The following is a 19,843-nucleotide window of genomic DNA, read 5'->3' on the forward strand; positions in this document are numbered from 1 at the left end:
GGAAGACTTTGTCCTCATTATTATGAATAATGCACAATCTGAAATTTTGAGGAGATGCAGCAGTGATTGTATTTGCATCAATTAAATTCATGGAACAAATGGTTATATTTTTGTGTTAATTACACTTCTTGTGCTTGACAACATGACACAAGGTTTTCCTTGTGCTTTTCTTATTTCAAAATTTTCAAATGTGTGTGAATTTCTAAGGGACCAAACTGCTGAGGTCATCGGCCCTAGACATACAAACTGCTTAAACCGACTTACAATAAGAACAACACACAAACCCATGCCCGAGGGAGGACTCGAACCTCAGGTAGAAAGGGCCGCGCAGTCAGTGACATGGTGACTCTAACCGCATGGCTCTTATTTCAAGCTGGTCTGATCAAGAGGTGCTATCATTATTTTTTAATGAAATAAAGATTGAAGTACGAAAAATATGCTATAATGCTTAGCTTTTGCAGATGGAAGAACCTGTAAGAAGACTGTATTGTTTGTTCATGGGAAAATGAAAAGACATGGTGAAAAAATATATGTATGCTACTAAAATCAATTTAAGGAATTAAACTGAAACTTATAAGCAAGCGAAGAGTTTGATGCAAGAAGCCCTTTTGAGCAGATGTGTCATTTAACACTGAAGCAACTGATTTCAGATCTCATCTTGGTTGTATCTCCAAGAAAATTATTCTAAAAACACCAGGTTCTGGGTGTACTGTTACAGATACAGAACCAAGAGCAATATTAACCCTAACATGCATGGCAAAAATGAAATTCTGACATGAGCTGCTATTGGGTACTGAAATAAATCCAATGGCCACAGGTGAAAATTTGTACCGGATCAAGACTCGAACCCAGAGTTCTCACTTATTATGAGTGGACACCTTAACTTCTTCGGCTATCCAAGCATACTTCCTAGCCAACCCAAAACTCCCATACGTAACACACTACATACATAGTGTTCCTTGTACATTATCCTCACTGGTCCCGCCCTCACCTGATTCCTGCAATAGTTCAAACAAAGAGTGCAATCTGCAAGATTTGCCATCAAGACACATGTATTTATATTTTCATGTCTATTCTTTCAGACACACACTATGTAATCAAACGTATCTGAACACCCCCAGACAAATACGTTTTTAAAATTAGGTGCATTGTGCTGCCACCTACTTACAGGTACTCCATATCAGTGACTTCAGTAGTCATTAGATATTGTGAGAGAGCAGAATGGGGCACTCCGCGGAACTCACGGACTTCAAACATAGTAAGGTAATTGAGTGTCTCTTGTGTTGTATGTCTGTACGCGAGATTTCCACACTCCTAAACATCCCTAGGTCCACTGTTTCCAATGTGATAATGAAGTGGAAACATGAAGGGACACATAAAGCGCAAAAGCTTACATGCCGATCTCTTCTGCTGACTGACAGAGACCACCAACAGTTGAAGAGGGTCATAATGTGTAATAGGCAGACATCTATCCAGACCATCACACAGGAATTCCAAACTGCATCAGGATCCACTGCAAGTAATGTGACAGTTAGGAGGGAGGTGAGAAAACTTGGATTTCATGGTCAAGCAGCTGCTCGTAAGCCACACATCGTGCCAGTAAATGCCAATTGACACCTTGCTTGGTGTAAGCAGCGTAAACATTGGATGATTGAACACTGGAAAAATGTTGTGTGATGTGATGAATCACGGTACACAGCGTGGCGATCCAATGGCAGGATGTGGCTATGGTGAATGCACGGTGAACGTCATCTGCCAGCGTGGGTAGTGCCAACAGTAAAATTCGGAGGTGGTAGTGTTATGATGTGGTCATGCATTTCATGGAGGGGACTTGCACCCCTTGTTGTTTTGCATGGCACTATCACAGCACAGGCCTAAACTTATGTTTTAAGCACCTTCTTGCTTCCCACTGTTGAAGAGCAATTCGGGGAGAGTGATTGCATTTATCAACACGATCAAGCACATGTTCATAATGCATGGCCTGTGGCGGAGTGGTTACACAACAATAACATCCCTGTAATGGACTGGCCTGCACAGAGTCCTGACCTGAATCCTATAAAACACCTTTGGGATGGTTTGGGATGCCGACTTCGTGCCAGGCCTCACCGACTGACATCGATACCTCTCCTCAGCGCAGCACTCCATGAAGAATGTGCTGTCATTCCCCAAGAAACCTTCCAGCATCTGATTGAACGTATGCCTGTGAGAGTGGAAGCTGTCATCAAGGCTAAGGGTGGGCCAACACCATATTGAATCCCAGCATTATCGATGGAGGGTGCCACAAACTTTTAAGTCATTTTCAGCCAGGTGTATGGATACTTTTGATCACATAGTGGATCTAGTCTATCGCAAGACACAAGTCTGGTACAATGGAGTGTATGGTCTGTAATGTACTTCACAGTGATTTGCAGAATATAGATGTGTGTAGAGAAATAATCATTTGCAAATAATTTTGAAAGTCATGATGTTCATTGTGTAGCTTACAAAGTAAATTAATATGTGCAAACTGCCTTTGGTTAAGGAGCTTCCGCCTTGAACCTTTAGATTTTTTTCCTGTATCTGACACTTTGCCTTTTTTCCCCCTAGAGACGCTGAGAACACAAGAATTGCCTGCATGCAGCAGAGACAGAGCAGAGGCCTGGCAGAGCAATAGAGCCTTTGCAGGTTAATGCATACTGCCCACAGCAGAGACATGGGAGGACCCAGTAGTGGCCCAGTGCTCGTGAAGCACATAGTGCCCTGCAATGTCCACAGTGAGTCTGTCTATGCAGTTAGACTCTGACTCTGATTGGGAACTCTGGAACACTTTGCATTTTCATAGGTTGTGAGGCACATCCATTGTTAAAAAAAACTTAATGCAACTCTATCTTAAGTGCAGAATTACTGCAAATGACAAACATAAAGTTTTTAACTACAGACTTTCTTGTGCTTGTCAAAATGTAGTGTGCATTTGGTATATTGAGTTCCAGATTGTGTGTGTAAATGGTCTTTTGAGTGTAAAGTGGAGACTGTAAATATGTTAAGGCTATATGTGTACTGCATAATTCTTGAGGACTGAAACATTACATCAAGTGATCTCACCGAGGAGGAGGACATGGGACCACTGACTACTAACCAGCTTCTGTCACCGGCTTCAAGTAGCTGCTGAAACATGAGCAAAGCTTTTCTTTCTCATGTAAGATTTGCCAATGGGGAGAACTTAATGCCACTAATATTAAATGTTTATTGTGAAAATGCATATAAAATAAATAACTGCAACCTTCTGTCATATTTCATCCTTCATTATTTCACTGAAAAAAAATCTGTAGTTGCTTGAATGTCACTGTAGATATAGAAGATTTGTATTTTAACCATATGGCAAAATACTCTCCTCTTTGTATGCTATCATATGTCAAACTTTCGTTTCAATACCTCAAACCATTTATAGGATATGAGGGAACATTTCATTTTGGCTTTTTTGTTGGCGCTTGTGTTCAGGATGGAGAGCTTTACATACAATCTAGTTTCTCAAGATTGGAGACAGATAGCGAGTTCCTTACAAGTTTAAAGAATAATTCACTATGTTAGCTATATTTCATATCCAGCAACATATGAATTAACATACACCAAATGCAAATTCATATCATCATGGAGTCAATCGAGCCTGCTAGCCACTAAACAGAATCAACAAGTCTTGAGCAGGCTCTACAGATGGGTGCAGGCAGAGGAAAACTATGCAACTCAGGCAATGGGACAGGGGGCTGCCACAGCATCTTTTTTTATTTATTTATTTTTCATTTTCTGATCTCTTCCCTGAAGGGGAAGGGCAGACTGGTTGAGGACCTGCTAAATATCCTTTTCAGCCATAGGGATTACATCATGGTTTATTTTCTTTACTTGTCAGTATTTCTTGCAAACTGCGCAAAGGTGTTTTTTCGGGATCTAACTTTCTTTCACTGTCCATGTTGGGCCTTGGAATTATTATTTTTTTCCTCTTCGGGTCTGGAGGGATTTGAGCCAGCTTTGGCAGTCACCTTATGGCCACGGAAAAACCTCCAAACACCCCAGCTGGAGTTGATGGTGATGTTCCCTATTTTGACACACCTATTGTGGACACCACATTCTCAAGAATTCTGTATTTCAGCTGTTGGTATAGCCTCTCCACAGCTGTATTGATGAGCACTTTGACTTCATTATTCAGCGATATTCTTCTTGTATTGTTGCCATGAATTGGTGCACCTTCTTCTGTCACAGCTATGATGATGCCTTCTCTGTGGTTCAGTGCTGACTGCTGCATCCCCACTTGGCTTTGCTGATTTCTCCCCATCATCTCTCACTAACAGAGGGGTGTCATGGGTGAGTTCCAAGTGTGCCACTTCCTTTTACAGTGGTGACTTGTACTGCTATGTCTTCCATCCTAGGCTGTATGCAGTGTGCGGTGCCTCACTCAAAAGTGTGCTTTACAAATGTCGCACCACCTCTGCTGCTAAGTGTTAGTGCACTGAAAGAAATATCCTTTGTGAGGTTGCATCAGCTTGGCACTGATATATCTTTTCTTGGCGACAGGTGGCAGACCAGCTGTGGATTGAAACTGTGTCTTGTGGATGATTAAGTTTTGTGGTAACTTACAGCATGCAACAATGTATATCCATTCACAAAGATATCTGCACAGACAGATTAAGACTCCTATTGTACAGGAGCTCTAAGGCAGATCATTACATATGGACTGACCAATATATAACACGTACCTCTATCACTAATTATAATTTTAACCTCTTGTATTACATGTTCCAAATTTGTAAGTATTTTGTTGCATATAATCTGTGAGTGCACTTGCTGAATCTGTGAATTGAAAGTTCTACAAATAAATAAAATTGTTGCTTTTGTCTTCCAACCATTAACTTTGGTATTCCGCATAGAGCAGAAATATCGCTGGTATGAGCATTCTGATGCACAGAACAGATTTTGTTTGTCAACATACACTGACAGCCTCGTCACGTGATCTCGGAATGTTGTAGGTATGTTTGCCAAGTGCCCTGTACATTTAGAATTGCATTACGCCACTAGTACAGAGAGATTCTCTCTGTAGGTGCTGTGGATTTGGCATAGACATTTCTTCATAAACAACATGACAATTTCTATTTGGTACCTGGAATAAACAGGTTTGAAGAAAAATGAAGAGAACCAAGAAGCTGAAACTTTCAAGAGCTTCTTTGCAAGAAATGTCACAGCTCAGATGCTCCCATTTTTTGGTATTACACGGCACTTTAACTGTATTACCATGTCTGATGTAGTAAATTTCTGCTGTTATAGTATTGCATAACAACTTCATAGGAAGTAAGTGTCTTTGGAAGAATCCAAAAACCACCAAATTTGCTGCATTTTAGTGATTATATACCTGCTTCAATTTTTTACAGTTTTTGTGGATATATTTTCCTCTTTCTTGTAGGCTAGCGAATAGTTTTGCTTACTGGTAACACTTTGATGTGTATATTTAGTGCATTTACCCCCATTACATTGCAGATTAAGCAGAATGTGAAATCCTATCAGTGGTTAAATGCATTACGAAGCAATTTGTACCCCTCATATTACAAATGTATAAGATAACCTGCTCTCTCCACTCACCGCCGCTAAACCCCTTCCCTTCCCATGAGTCACACAGTATACCCACATATTACAAATGTCTGTAATACCTTGCCACTGCTATGCACCCCCTCCCCCCTCATCGCCTAGTCAAACAGTAAATTGCATGAACCTGTACTACTGTTGCTCCCTGTAACATTTAATTTAGCTCTTCATTGTCGGACCACTGAACAGTATCAAGGGAAGTGGGTGACACACATGGATGGCATCTTATGTAACAATGTTTTACATTTGTTAATCAATTGGTAAAAACAATATAATTGAACAAAGCAGGTGGTTTTGTACTTTGGTTACAATGTTTGTTTTTTATGATATTTGTTCCCCATTATTATGATCCATATTCATTCTGTTGATTTCTTATTGACTTAATTTCACAGCAGAATATACAACCTAGGTGTGAGGGTGCCAGTGTTGTGATAAAAATAAACAAATCAGTTATTCTGTACCAGACTTATGCAGAAAATGTATTTAAGGTAAATGCTGAAATTTCACTCCATATTTTCCAGCTTTCGTACTTCACACATCTTCATTTCACATTCCTATTAGCATATATGAAACTTCCTGTGTACTTTGGCATTCAGTGTTTCTTCTGTATTTTCCAAAACATCCTATCTGACCAAGAGTGGAACATTTTGCTTCTGAATAAAATACGAAACATTTTCTCCATGTTACACAGTACTGCATGGAAAGTGTATTTCAGGTTTTGACAAACAAAAGTGGCCACAAATTAGGCACCTGTAATCTATTACAAATATATAAAGAGGAAAGAAGCCTGACTTCTACATTTTTTCTGAGGTTCGCCATTGTCAAAAGAAATGACCATATTTCGAGCTGTGGATTTAAACAGTCTGTTGTGGGTATTACTAACAAGAAAAAGACACATTTTGCACAGGCAATAATAGATTTAAAATATTTCTTCAAAATGTAACCACAACAGAACAGAACATCAAAGTACTCATGTAACACATACTTTTTCCAGGATGTGAATGTTATTAGGAAGCCTATTTCTTAGTTCCTTCTGGCTTTTATTGTGACATCTTTGCACCATTTATGAAGGAGATTTTCAGTTTCATGACTGAGTTTAATTTCTGAAACCATTTTCTCAAATTCATATCCCATATATGGTTTAGGATCTACATAAGAATCAACATCACTTGTCAGGATATCTACTTTCACTGTATGTATTATAATTCTCCCACTCACTGATTGGGTGAGATTTGTCAAATACTGAAGTAATTTTGTAGGGTCAATGTTCTTGGTTGTCTTTTGCATTTCCTGTGCTATTGTTTTTAAATAACCCAAATATAACTTATTCACAGGATTGCAGTATTTCTGCTGTGTAGCAGTTTTCTTTGTTCAGAAAGTGAAATTTCATTTCTTCCCACTGTGATAATATTCTTGTAACAACCAGCTCAACAGAAAGCCATACCATCTCACATGCAGCTCAAATTTCTGAAGGTTTCCCCCTTACATTAAATGTTTTATTGTACCTGTACATTGGTTGGCAGTTAGAAGCATGTAAAAACCAGTTGTACATTTCTCAAACCAAAAAGTTAATATTTGTCAGCAATGTCTTTTCTGTTGCATGAGAAATTGCTAACTGAAGTGAATGAATGCATTATAATCATGTGTGGTAAGTTTAAATCTTGTTTCACCTCCCATATACACAATTGCTTATTCTTGTTTTGTAAATTATTGATTGCAGCGATCAGTCGTCCTTTTTAAATTTTATTGTGTAGATCTAGATTTCGGCTAGAAGCTAGCCATTCTCAAAGCACTATTATTTTCGCTCAATGCATGTACTGACTGTTGGTCGGGCTTCATCCACAGTGAACTGTGGATCTAGATATGTACAATAAAATTTAAAAAGGCCGACTGACCGCTGCAATCTATAATTTACAAGTCAATATAACAGTCGCTGAGTGAGCTTTCTGAATGGAAAGTAACCTGATGCTTATTCGGCAGCATTGTCAATCGCGAACCCAATAGTATAGTGCAGCCAGCAGGCCACTGGATGAGCAGTCGCCAGGGCAAGCGTAGGGAGGGGGTGGGGGGGGGGGCGGAGAGGGGGAGAGGGGTGGTCGGAGGGGGGTGGGTCGCTCAGAGCGCTGTAGGGGAGCCGTTCGAAAATGAATCCCACACACAATTTTAGTAAAATTAAGCGGGGCCCCTCCACGCCAAACTTCCAGTTGACCATGGAAGAAGATCGTCACCTTTTCTTTGGTTAGTATCTAAAAAGAATTCCACTGAAAACGCAGCGATTTATTTTCGTCTGGTTTGTTAACCATTTGCAGCTTTCAGAGAAGTCACGAGTGGGGAATTTTAAGTAAAACCTACACATTTCTCTTGCTGCCATGTTAAAATTTGCTTCTTTTGCCAAAACTCAGCGGAGTTTACACAGTCGCATTTCACTAACATTCAGTGTAATTGCGAGAGAATTCTGAGGAACTGAGAAAAAGTAAGGTCAGCATCTTATGAAAAGGTACATCCTAGGTACAAAATAAACGTTCAATGATTTTACATATGTTATTTCAAAACCCATACCACTTCTCGTTTCACCAGCTATATCGATGGACCTTAGAAATTACATTCTTTCATCGGAAAAGTTTGTAGTTAGTGTAATGACACGGTAAGATAATGAAGTTTTGCATAATAACCATACGGCAAAATGCCCTCCTCTTCTCTTATGCTATCATCTGCGAAAATTTCATTTCGATATCTCGAACCTTTTATGAAATATGAGGTATGTTGTGGAATGGATATTTCACTCTGGCTTTACCACTGGCGTGGTGCGATCGCAAATGAGTGTGCTACGTCAGATCAATTTTCTATAGATTGGTGACAGATAGAGACCTCCAACCAATCTAAAGAAAAACTCAATGTTAGTTACATTTCATGCACAGCAACATGTTATGTAATATGCACGAGATGCAAAATCATAGCGACCCATATTTTTCATTGCAAACGTTTTCGAATTTCGCGCATTATCTTATTTCCAAGTAAATATCACAATAGCTGCGACTATTAAGGAAATAATGGGCACATCATAATGAACCTGACAGATAAGGCTACACGTAAGGCAAAAATGATTTTTTTACCGAACAGCTTCTGTAAAATCATTTGAGAATAATTGCAGGGCATGCGCGTCGTTTCTGTCATCGCCGACCGGCCGAAAGCTGGCAAGGGCTTGTCAGCCTCCCCTTCTGAACAAACGAATGAAGTCGCCCAGCTCTTTGCATGAAAACTTGTCACTGCGCATGGGCCACCGTATCATACGTAACCTATATTTTCTGTGTTAATGGCACTTCAACAAAGCTTTTATTGGATTTACAGTGGCTTCAGCTGTGCCAAACCCAAGAACGTGCGTTCTATTTTTTGCATTGAGGCGCTGAAATAGCATATACAAATGCCAAGTTATTTTGTAACGGATATATCTGTTAATTATCTAAAATTGAGCTGAATCTATTCTCAGCAAAATCTTAAGATAACATTTCCGAAAAGTGTGGAACTAACACGTTTATGACAATTTCTCTACACTAGTTCTGTGTAACTGGAGTTTCGCTCGCCCATTTGCTATCAGAATTTTTTTTAACATAATTCTGACAAATAACCACACGACAGAAGTGAACTGTGTTCAGCAATGAACATGCAGATTTCCGCTTCTGATAATTTATTTGCGTTTGTTTGCCGCGCAGAGTGGCCGAGCGGTTCGCCAGCACGCTAACTCAGCATGTTCGGTCAGAGGGTTAGCAACCCTCTGCAATAAAAAACTGAGTGAACAGATCAATGAAGAACCTAAACGGGCGTCATCGGACGTCCCCCCATAACAAATTCAACCAACAACAAAGAAAACAAAATGAGATTAATAAAACGCGGTTTGAGGCGTCATGTCACTGATTGCGCGGCCGCTCCCGCCGGAGATTCGAGTCCTCCCTCGGGCATGGGTGTGTGTGTGTTGCTCTTAGCATAAGTTAATTTAAATAATGTGTAAGTCTAGCGACCGATAACCTCAGCAATTTGGACCCTTAGGCATTCACACACATTTGGCCTTTGTTTTAGTCTCTCACTTAAGCAGAACCCTCTGTTGTCGAGAACTTTCGAAAGGATCCGAAAATTTGCTGTTTTTCTGTGTTTTAATATGCTTTTTAACGTCTGTTAATTTTGCATTAATTTCGCACTTGCAGTAAGTAAAGTGGTAGGCTCTTGTAGTGTCATTTTGAACAGAACGTAACCACCCTTTAAAGTAAGGGCAGGCCTCCCTAACTTGTCTTTAATGTTGTCTGTATTTAGGATTAGGTCCCATAGCGAAACCCCAGCGAAATGCACAATTTTGCACACGGCACACTTGGAAACAAACACTAATATGAACTAAACATTGCAAGCAAACTGTATAACAATACACTGCATTGTGCGAGACTCACTGTTGTAGCTTATTTTGTTTTTTACATTAGAACGAGAGAGTTCACAGCGCAAGTTGCTCTTGCTTCACAGGTGGTGCAATACAGGAAGGAATCATGTTCATTTACTCAGCAAAACTCTTACTAGTTATTGTTCGTATGTAAGATGAGTGCTGGTCTCAGGAATACGCTGAAATAAGATTTATTCACCTCCTACAATGGAAAACATGCTCTTGCTTTCCTATCACGCACTAACGAACCCACAATCGCAATTGAGATATTTGGTGTACAAACTTTCTCCATATGCCTGTCTACGTAATTGCAAAAAGTATTATAGAAGTTCCTAACATAGAGTATAATTTGGAAGTTATGGTAGCGAAAAATCTCCAGATTTTCCATAATTCATCCAAATCACAAAAAAGCCGCCAATCCCAAACACGAATTTTAGTGGCTGTTGTGCTTGTCCACGCAATGCTCACATCAGAGATTTTTGAGCTGCATAGTATTCCGTAATCTTTGAATATTATGGCGGGTAGAAAATAGATGCAACAGTTCAAATAAATAATGCGATTGTTTTGGACGACCTGTTCGTAGCAACTGAAATCGCCTATCACAGAAAATTGTAGTGAAGTCAGAGAACGACTGAAGATTCATACAGGCAGCGAAAAACAAAGTGCAATGCAAGCGTGTACAATAAACTGCAAAACACCAAAAGATTATAGTTGGAATTCACATTAGCCACTTATGCGTTAATAAATTACCACATGAAGGTTGTTACTATGTGTGCTAACATTCGTCTTCAACAGTCTAGATCTCCTGGCAACAGTTTTATGCGACGCAAAATTCCTGTTACGTTCAGGCATCAGGATTTTTGATTTTAAAACGAGCGTAGATATATCTGAAATCTTGCTGGCAGAACCAATAGGACATCGCAAGGGTATGTGTTATATCTTTTCGTGTAGATTACGTGCTTGTTTCGTCAAATATGACGCAGTTATGTTACATTAAGTAGTTGGTTGGGAGGGCGAAGGATGTATTTCCTTGCGCTATTACTATCGTGGTAGTGACTATTATTTTCTCACACAAGTATAAATTCAGCTTTCAATACCGATGCAGTCATTCCTCATCATTTGAACGATCATTATGGGAAATTCTAAAAAGTCAAAGCAAACTACATTTGGACAACCAAGTTCTTTGATACTGTGAAACAGCCCCCCCTCCCCAGTGTTAAGAATATGTTGCCAAGAAGCCAATCTTTGCACCACAATAACTGTTTTATATAGCAGTACTATGTTGAATAATTAGTGTTGTAGTAATCGTGCCATTACACACATGCGTCGTTTTTCCTTCACTCTGTAGTTGTGGTGTCTTGTCTTTTCAGCGACTGTCTATCAAACTTCTGTCTTCAGCCTATAATATTAAAAATATGCACATGTTGCCCCAACTTGGAAGATGCTGGGAGTATTTCATGTTTAATTTTTTGTTATTACTGGTTCTACATTGACTTGAATGTAACTATTCACTAAATGTATATGACTGATCATTACGTATCAGTAATAACATTGTATGAGAAGTAAGGTATTCCACTGCCAAAAAACACTTTAAACACACAGGGTTATGTATTCTTACATTATACTCTGTACGTTATTTGTAATGTCTGAGCAAGAACATACAGACAACCTATTAGTTTTAGAGCTTCTTATTAAATAAGATACAGGAGCCATCCTCCATTTTTAATATAACTTGATTGTTAAGAATTGTTGTTACAATGTGTAACATTTTTATGTTATTGCCTTATTGGTACCATATGTTCTAATAGTCAAGAAACATGATACTTTGAAGCACATATTTATCACAATATGACAGTGATGACAATGTGCGAGAAAGACAGCTTTATACAAAGAAGTATCAATAGTAGAGTCATTCTTGCTGTGTGCCATCCAGGAACAAAGTTGAAAGAAGCAAAATAATACTAGTTGGTAATTTCCAAGAAGCCTTGAGTATCAAAGTCACACCCTTACAGTGGGCAGTATATATTGAATGCCCAATTGTAGAGGCAGAGAGTCTGGATACTGTTTTGTGCATTGACAAGGGAATGTGATATAACAATATTAATAGTCAATTTTTTAATGAAATCATGAGAGAAGGTCAGTGGATCAATGTTATTTCATTAAATCATGGGAGAAAGTAGGTGGATCAATGTTTATTAATATATTTAACATGCAAATCTTCCACTTACCTTCTCCCATGATTTAATTACGAAACAATGATCCACTTACTCAGTGCACGTTGACAGTTGGGCATTTTCCAAGGCTTCTTGGAAATTATCTAATGGTACACATGCAGCGTATGGATAATGTTTTTGTGTCTTGTACAGAAATCGAGAAAATCAATGTAGCCTGCAGTTACCTTCAAATTTACTTATAAAATACAGTTTTAGCCTCTGAACTGAAACTACAGACATCCATTGCATTGTAAAGCATGTAAATATTTACCAACATCTTACACTGACAGATGCAATGAAAGAACTTGTCTGTCACCAAATTTATTACTGGAATGTAGACAGCTTAAAATACTAGCTTTAGTACAAATTGCAGCTTCTTATTCAAGTGAATGTTGGAGACTGCTAAAATACAAATATTTAAGAACAATATTTCTGTCTCATGATAATGAAAATATAAATTTGTTTGTCGGGTATCTTAGCATATCCAAATTATTCTGGCCCTAATCTCTGCATCTGCACATATTTACATGCACAGTGAATGTTCTAATGGTAGACAAGTGATAGAAGGATGCAAAATTCATACCGATGTATAAGTTCCTTACAGAACTGAATGAGGCAGCAATACCAAACAAGACTGGTGAAAAGGTAGACAGCTTAATGAAATATTAGCAGTACCCTTTCAGATACACTGTGACTGGATTGCTTAGCATGTGTCACAACAAAACAAGTAGAAGGTAAAGGTCTTTTACGATACTGATATAACAGAAAAAAGAAAAAAAATTGTCCTGACAAATTACAACTACATATCTGAAAGTAGACCTAACCTAGAACCTTGTCTTTCAGGGGCACTGCTCTGCCAGTGAATAACACATCTTTAAATTTCGATCAGTGCAGATCCTTAGAACAATAGCAGAATAAGCTATTGAGGAAAGGAATCACCAGAGCTGACCAAGGATGTCATAAATGCAATGGATTGTGAATCTTGTGGGACAGGCTACATATGTGGATATGAAGAGGAAGGCAGGCAGAAGAGTGAACTCTGGCATACTGCTGGAAGCAGCGGGAAAGGGGGGGGGGGGGGGAGACAGCCAGTGTCAAGAGGTGAGAGAGGACAGTGCACACAGAAAACCCCATAGGGAAGTCCATAACAATGAATATCTCAGGTGATAGCACATACTTTATAGCATTGTTGAAGTGCGGCAAAAAGAGTCAGGATGTGTTTCACTACAGGAGAACATAGCAATGAGGCAATTAGGGTATGGGCTTTATTGCAAACGAGAAAATTAGACACAAAATTCCAGATACTGAAAGAATAAAGGCAAAATAACAGGACTTGTTGAAAAAAAAGGGTACATTTTCATGAAAATCATTCAAGTCTTAACACCAGCATGCTCATATTTTGATGGGAAGTCAGAAGACCTCCACAGAAACATAAATGACAATAGAAGTTTTTGCTTTAAAAAGTGGGACAAAATGTAAATGTAAAATGCTAAGCAAAGTTACTGTATATGGCTACTTGGCTGCAATTTATTAAATAAACAAAAAGTATGGAATAAGTCTTTACTAGGAAACTAAAGATATGATGATGGAAATGTCAGATAGACATAGAATTTTCCATGAATAACAACAAATTTGTGCTCAACAGAAAACAAATGAAAACAAACAAAAAATGGATGCCGCAAGGGCCATGTAGAACTAAAAATGAAACTGCAACATTTTATCAAACAAAAAATAAGTTATACAGGATGTGATGATGCTTAACCACTTATAACTGCAAGTGATCTGTCTGGGAATATGTGCAGAGTACAAATAGCTCCAAAGCTAGAACAAGAGAAACTAATCAGAAATGTACATTACAGAAATTCATTTAAAAATTGGTATCTAGTTATAGTAGCTCAGCATAGTAGAAAATGAAGATATATAGACATAGATGAAAGGAGGCACTGCTTGACAAAAGAACTTATGTAAATTGAAAAACAGGGAGAGGAGTGGGTAAGTTGTTGCACAAGGAAACTGGAAAGTCAAGAAAATTTCAGGTGGAACTAGACAGTTATTGAAGACAATGTTTGAGTTTCAAGCAAACAATAATAGAAACATGACAGCTGGACCATTTACAAGTCATGAACAAAACTGTAGTTCCGAACAATAAGTATAATGCTTTACCTTGGATTCACGGATTTTGAGAGAGTTTTTGACTCAGTTTCAACAAAATTTATGCTAAAAGTTTTTGAAGAACAAGGAATTTATTCAACCTACATTAATCTACAGAAGCATATAGACATCAATGTTACAATTTACATAAGAGTTCATCAAGTTAGAGGAAAATACAGAATTGAAAAAGTAACCAGACAAGCATTCCATATCATTAACACTAATCTCAGCAATGCTATAGGAAGTAATCAGATCCTTAAACAGAGAATATGAAGAAGGAATGCACATTAGTGGAACAGATCTAAACCATCTTTGCTGACCACATTGTTCTCTTTGCATTTAGCACAAATAAAATTCAAGAATGAATTGAGGAACATAATGCAGTAAGATTAAAAGTGGGACGGAAATCAATTATTACATGACTAAATTATGTGTAAATAATACAGTCACATGAAAATAGTGAAAATTTGCAATGAAGTCACAGAAACAGATAACAAGTTTTTGAACTTAAGGTGGTTGAAGACAAGTGGATGAACAACAAAATAAATACACAGAAGAGTAGCACTTACCCTATGGTGCTTTTGGTAAATTAAATGGGTTTTCAAAATTAAGTTTCTGATGTGTTCGTAGAATGGATGTATTAACAGTCTTGACTTCTGGCACTCAGAAATAGTCTCTTAACGGGGGGAGGGGAGGGGGATAAAATAAAATAAAAGAACTGACAGTCACTCAGTAAGCAGTGCTGAGGCGCATGTTGGCATTTTGCTCTACCAATGAAACCATCTATGCATTCCTCACAGCCTGGCTAGCCGCTTCAGTGTGGCAGTACCTCTTTACAACTTTTCCAAGCTCTATGCACAGATTATTTTCTTGCTTGAATTTTAAGCATAATACTTGTCTCACGGCCATTTCACTGTTTGAAGTTTGTAACCATGACTCCAAAATTTACAAGTACAGTTTGACAGATAGGAAAATGAAAACTAAATCTAATAAATGAGCTGCTCTCAGCAACAAAAGAGTTGCCATCCATGCCGAGAAGAATGCACAGTAACAAAGGCATAATTAGTTTTTGATATTGTATTTATATAATCTCATCCATACTTTTATTTTCTAGTAAACTGATTTTTTCCATTTTTAATCTAGTGTTAGTTAATACCAAGTACCTACTGTACATGTAACTAAAACTTATTATTTATTTTCAACCAGAAATTAAACTAAAACTTCTTTACTGAAGATTTTACTGATGGAGTCAAAAGCAGACTGTATGCATGTTTTATTTAACGTGAATCTCAAAACATTTTTATAAATTATAGCAGACAATTGCAAATAGAAGAAAGCTTTTCCAGTTAGCCTTTTCTAAAAACTATAATTCACCTTTAGCCTTGCTTCTAGTCTCTCCTTTGCCTTAATGCTTGCTGGTGACTTTGGCACACGGGCCTTCTGCTCACGACACCACTCAATATGTCGATCGAAAGCTTTTGGACCAAATTGTCTGTCACAATGCGGACATCTTTCACTTTCAGGCGGCCTTGTAAGTACAGCGCTGGCTCTACAAAAATGTATTTGTCGAAAGTCAGTACTGATCAACAGTACATGAACTCATTGTACTTTACAGTGGTGGACATTAAAATATGCTTACCTTGGTGAAAGAGGTTTCTCAACTTGCCGCGCTGCGCGTATGGCACGCATAAATTCAAGGTGCTTTTCCTTCCATTGTGACTTCTGCCGTGCTGCTGTTCTGCATTTTTCTATTTTTTTAGATTGCTGCATGTGTAGTGCTGGCAAGAACTCTGCCAATTCAGTGCCCTGAATACGCTGCTTTGAAGAGTCAAAAATTTTTCGTTTCTTTGTGGCATTGCGTTCACAAACTTTTGAGTGTTTTTGTAGTGATTCTGGACGGAATGTTCGTCCACATACTGCACATGGCAACAAAAATACTTGTGCTGGGGGTTCTGCTTCTGTAACAGCAAACCACAGGTGTCCATTCTTGAGTACACAGCTAACAATTAATAATTTCCTTTGTAAACATATCTGACAAAATTAAAACACTCTCAACTAATGAATTTTGAGTTCAAGTACCTTTTACACACTTATTTTTTGTCTTAAATGGAAATTATGGTCTAATCATTTTGGTAAACACTGAAGTACAGTCAACATTTAGTATTTTTAGGAATATGGACTTTCAAACTTTTGAAGTATAACTTATAATAACAAACTTATAGGTACCTTACTAGACTACATCATCATTTTATGACACTCAGTACTTCAATGGCTTCCTTAGTCATCTCCTCCGGATGACAACCATTGATGTCCTAATGATAAATCTTACATGGCACTCTTATCATATCAGTTCAGAGAGAGCTCAAGGAACACCAAATTGTTAAAGATGGTGGAATGTTGAAGTGCTGCAATAAGTATTTACAAAAGACTGGAAAAACTGGTAGAAGTTGACCTAGGGGAAGATCAATTTGGGTTCAGGAAAGTGTAGGAACATGTATGGTATATAAAAAGATCTAAAGTGTTATACAGGCTGTTTCTGGGACATGAGAATTGGTGATTCATCAGAGACTTAGATGCTGGAGAATATAATAAAACCCATTTCCAAAGAATGCAGGTGCTGACATGTGTGAATACTACCAAATCATCAGTTTAATAAGCCATGGTCACAAAATACTACCATGAATCATTTACAGAAGAATGGAAAAACTGGTAGAAGTTGGCCTTGGGGAAGATCAACTTGGGTTCTAGAAAAATGCATGAACATGCAAGGCAATACTGACTGTATGTCTTGCATAAGTAGATAGGCTGAAGAAAGGTAAGCCTACTTTTGTAGATTTAGAGAAAGATTTTGACAATGTTGACTGGACTACACTATTTGAAATTTTGAAGGCAGTAGGGATAAAATACAAAGAGCGAAAGGTTTTTTACAACTTGCACAGAAACCAGACTGCATTTGTAAGGGTCATAGGACATGAAACAAAAGTAGTAGTTAAGAAGTGAGTGTGACAGGGTTGTAGCCTAACCTCCATGTTATTCAACCTGTATATTGAGCAAATAGTGAAGAACCTGTAGGAGAAATTTGAAAAGGGAATTTAAGTTCAGGAAGAAGAAATAAAAACTATGTCATTTGCCAATGACAATGTAATTCAGTCAGAGAGAGCAAAGGACTTGGAAGAATAGCTGAATGGAATGATTAGTGTGTTGAAAAGAGATTATATGATGAGCACCAACAAAAGTAAAGTAAGAGTAATGGCATGTAGTCAAATGAAATCAGGTTATGCTGAGGGAATTTGATCAGGAAATGAGACATTAAAAGTAGTAGTTGGGTTTCATGTTTTGGGCAACAAAGCACCTGATGATGCCAGAATTAGAGATGATATAAAATGCAGACTGGCAATAGCAAGATAGTATTTCTGGAAAAGAGGAAAATCTGATATAAATTTAACTGTTAGGAAGTCTTTTCTGAAAGTGTCTGGAGTGTAGCTTTACACAAAGTGAAATTTGGATGATAAGTATTTAGGCCTAAGACAAAAAGAGACCAGAAGCTTTTGAAACATGGTGCTGCATAAGAAAAATGAAGATTAGACGGGTACACAGAATAACCAATGAGGTGATACTGAACTGAGTTGGGGGGAAAATGTTATAAACATTTTGACCAAAAGAAAGGACAATTTGATAGAAAACATCCTGAAGCATTAAAAAATAGTCAGTTTTGTAATGGAAGGAAGTGTGTGTGTGTGTGTGTGGGGGGGGGGGGGGGGGGGGAGTAAAAATTGTAGATGTGGACCTGCAGGGAGTTCCATCATACCAACCTTCGGTCTGAAGACTACAACATCAACATACTAAGAGCTCACCTAAGAAGGAACACACCAATTTAATGTTACTGCTTCACCAAACATAAGAGATTTTTTCTTAAAGCCAAAGATGGGAATAACAGTGATCTGGAGTGTGCTGCTAAATAGGTTACATTTTCTTACCACACTGCTAGACATAAACACCATTTCTGAAAAAAAGCCATGTCTAGTGAAAAATATAACTGTGTAATTAAAGTTAATGTTTCAGTAACTGTTTCAACCAATTAAAAAAAATGCCCTGTGTCGGATCAAAAAATATATGGTAAGCATAACTAAGCAGCACAAAATTACAACACAAACACATTCATGTAGGGACATGGATTTCAGCAGATGGAGAAGTAGTGAATCAGACTGAGCAAGTAGCTATCCAAAAACAATAGTCCAGAACAGCAGTGAATATATTAGAACATTTAGAGATGCAGATTATGACACATACCTTATGTTAATCATATTAAAAAATTAAAATAAAACTCAAAGGGAAACTAAATGGAAATAGAGAGGAAGTTACTAGTTAGAATGTAGGAAATTTGGTGGAAGAAAAGAAACTGAAAGTAACACAATGAAAACTAGGCTGGCCCAAAGGGAAAAACAAGATGTGATAAGTAGATGGAAATGTCTGAAGAACAGTATTCATGAAGTAACTTCCATAGTTACAGGAAAAGAAATAACAAAATTTGCTTTAATGTAAACTGCCAAGAAAAATTGATAGAGTGAAGAAATGCAAAGAAATTTTGGATTCCAGAAAGCAACAACACTACCTGACAGAAAGACTGTTAAATCCACCAGGGAACACAATGAATCCCAGGATGAGAGAAAAGGGAATATCACAACAATATGATAAGAGAAGCAGAGGATACGGCAGATGTATCAAAACATAAAAAAATCTTTAGGTAATTGACAAAAAGGGAACAGTTTTTATAGGATCAGCACAGGAAAATACTGACAAGAAGAGTAATCCTTTTTTGAGCTATAGTACAAATGTAAACAGAAAACACACATGCATGAATGCATGCCTACACATGCCTATGCTCCTACATGGTGCAAGCTGGATGTATAATGTTAGTGCTACATTTCGGCAGGTACACTAGGTTGGGGTGGGGATTGTGTTGGGTGGAGTGTGTAGAAACAAAAAGAGGTGGGAAGATGGGAGAGGATTTGAGGGTGGGTGGCTAGCAGCTAAGAGCAAGGCAGCTGGTTTGTCAGCTAGGAATGCAGGAGGGAGGAGTGACAGGTGCATGGGCTAGACATTGATGTATGTGTGAGAAGGATGTGTTTGTTCCCGTAAGTGTCCTGGCCTCAATTTTGGGTAACCCACACGTCCTCACACTCTCCACCCAACAATTTCCTCTCCCTTTGTCCCATCACTCCCTCCCAGTTCACACTTTCAGTACGTGCTGCTCCCCACTTGCATTTGCCACCACTTCTGCCTGCATTATTAGCCAACAAACCAGCTGCCTCTCTCCAAGCCACTAGCCACCCACAGCCAACCACTCTCTCTCCCTCTTACATCTCTCTCAATATACTCACCCCACCCTACACAACCCCCACTCCAACCTAGTCAAGCTGCTGAAATGCAGTACAAGCATTATTTGTCC

At 38.3% G+C, this 19,843-nt stretch overlaps 1 protein-coding gene across 1 annotated transcript in view; it reads right to left on the reverse strand.

The window, feature by feature from the left end:
* LOC126236501 (uncharacterized) overlaps window positions 1-19,843 on the reverse strand; it is a 314,789-nt gene that overhangs the window by 192,360 nt on the left and 102,586 nt on the right. The window contains exons 2-3 of the mRNA XM_049945857.1: window positions 16,034-16,352; window positions 15,769-15,943 (exon numbers count right to left, since the gene is read on the reverse strand). Of these exons, the coding sequence (XP_049801814.1) occupies window positions 15,769-15,943; window positions 16,034-16,352 (494 nt within the window). The remainder of the gene's footprint in view (window positions 1-15,768; window positions 15,944-16,033; window positions 16,353-19,843) is intronic.

The sequence above is a fragment of the Schistocerca nitens genome, chromosome 2 (genome assembly GCF_023898315.1).
Source record: "Schistocerca nitens isolate TAMUIC-IGC-003100 chromosome 2, iqSchNite1.1, whole genome shotgun sequence".
Classification (NCBI taxonomy): domain Eukaryota; kingdom Metazoa; phylum Arthropoda; class Insecta; order Orthoptera; family Acrididae; genus Schistocerca; species Schistocerca nitens.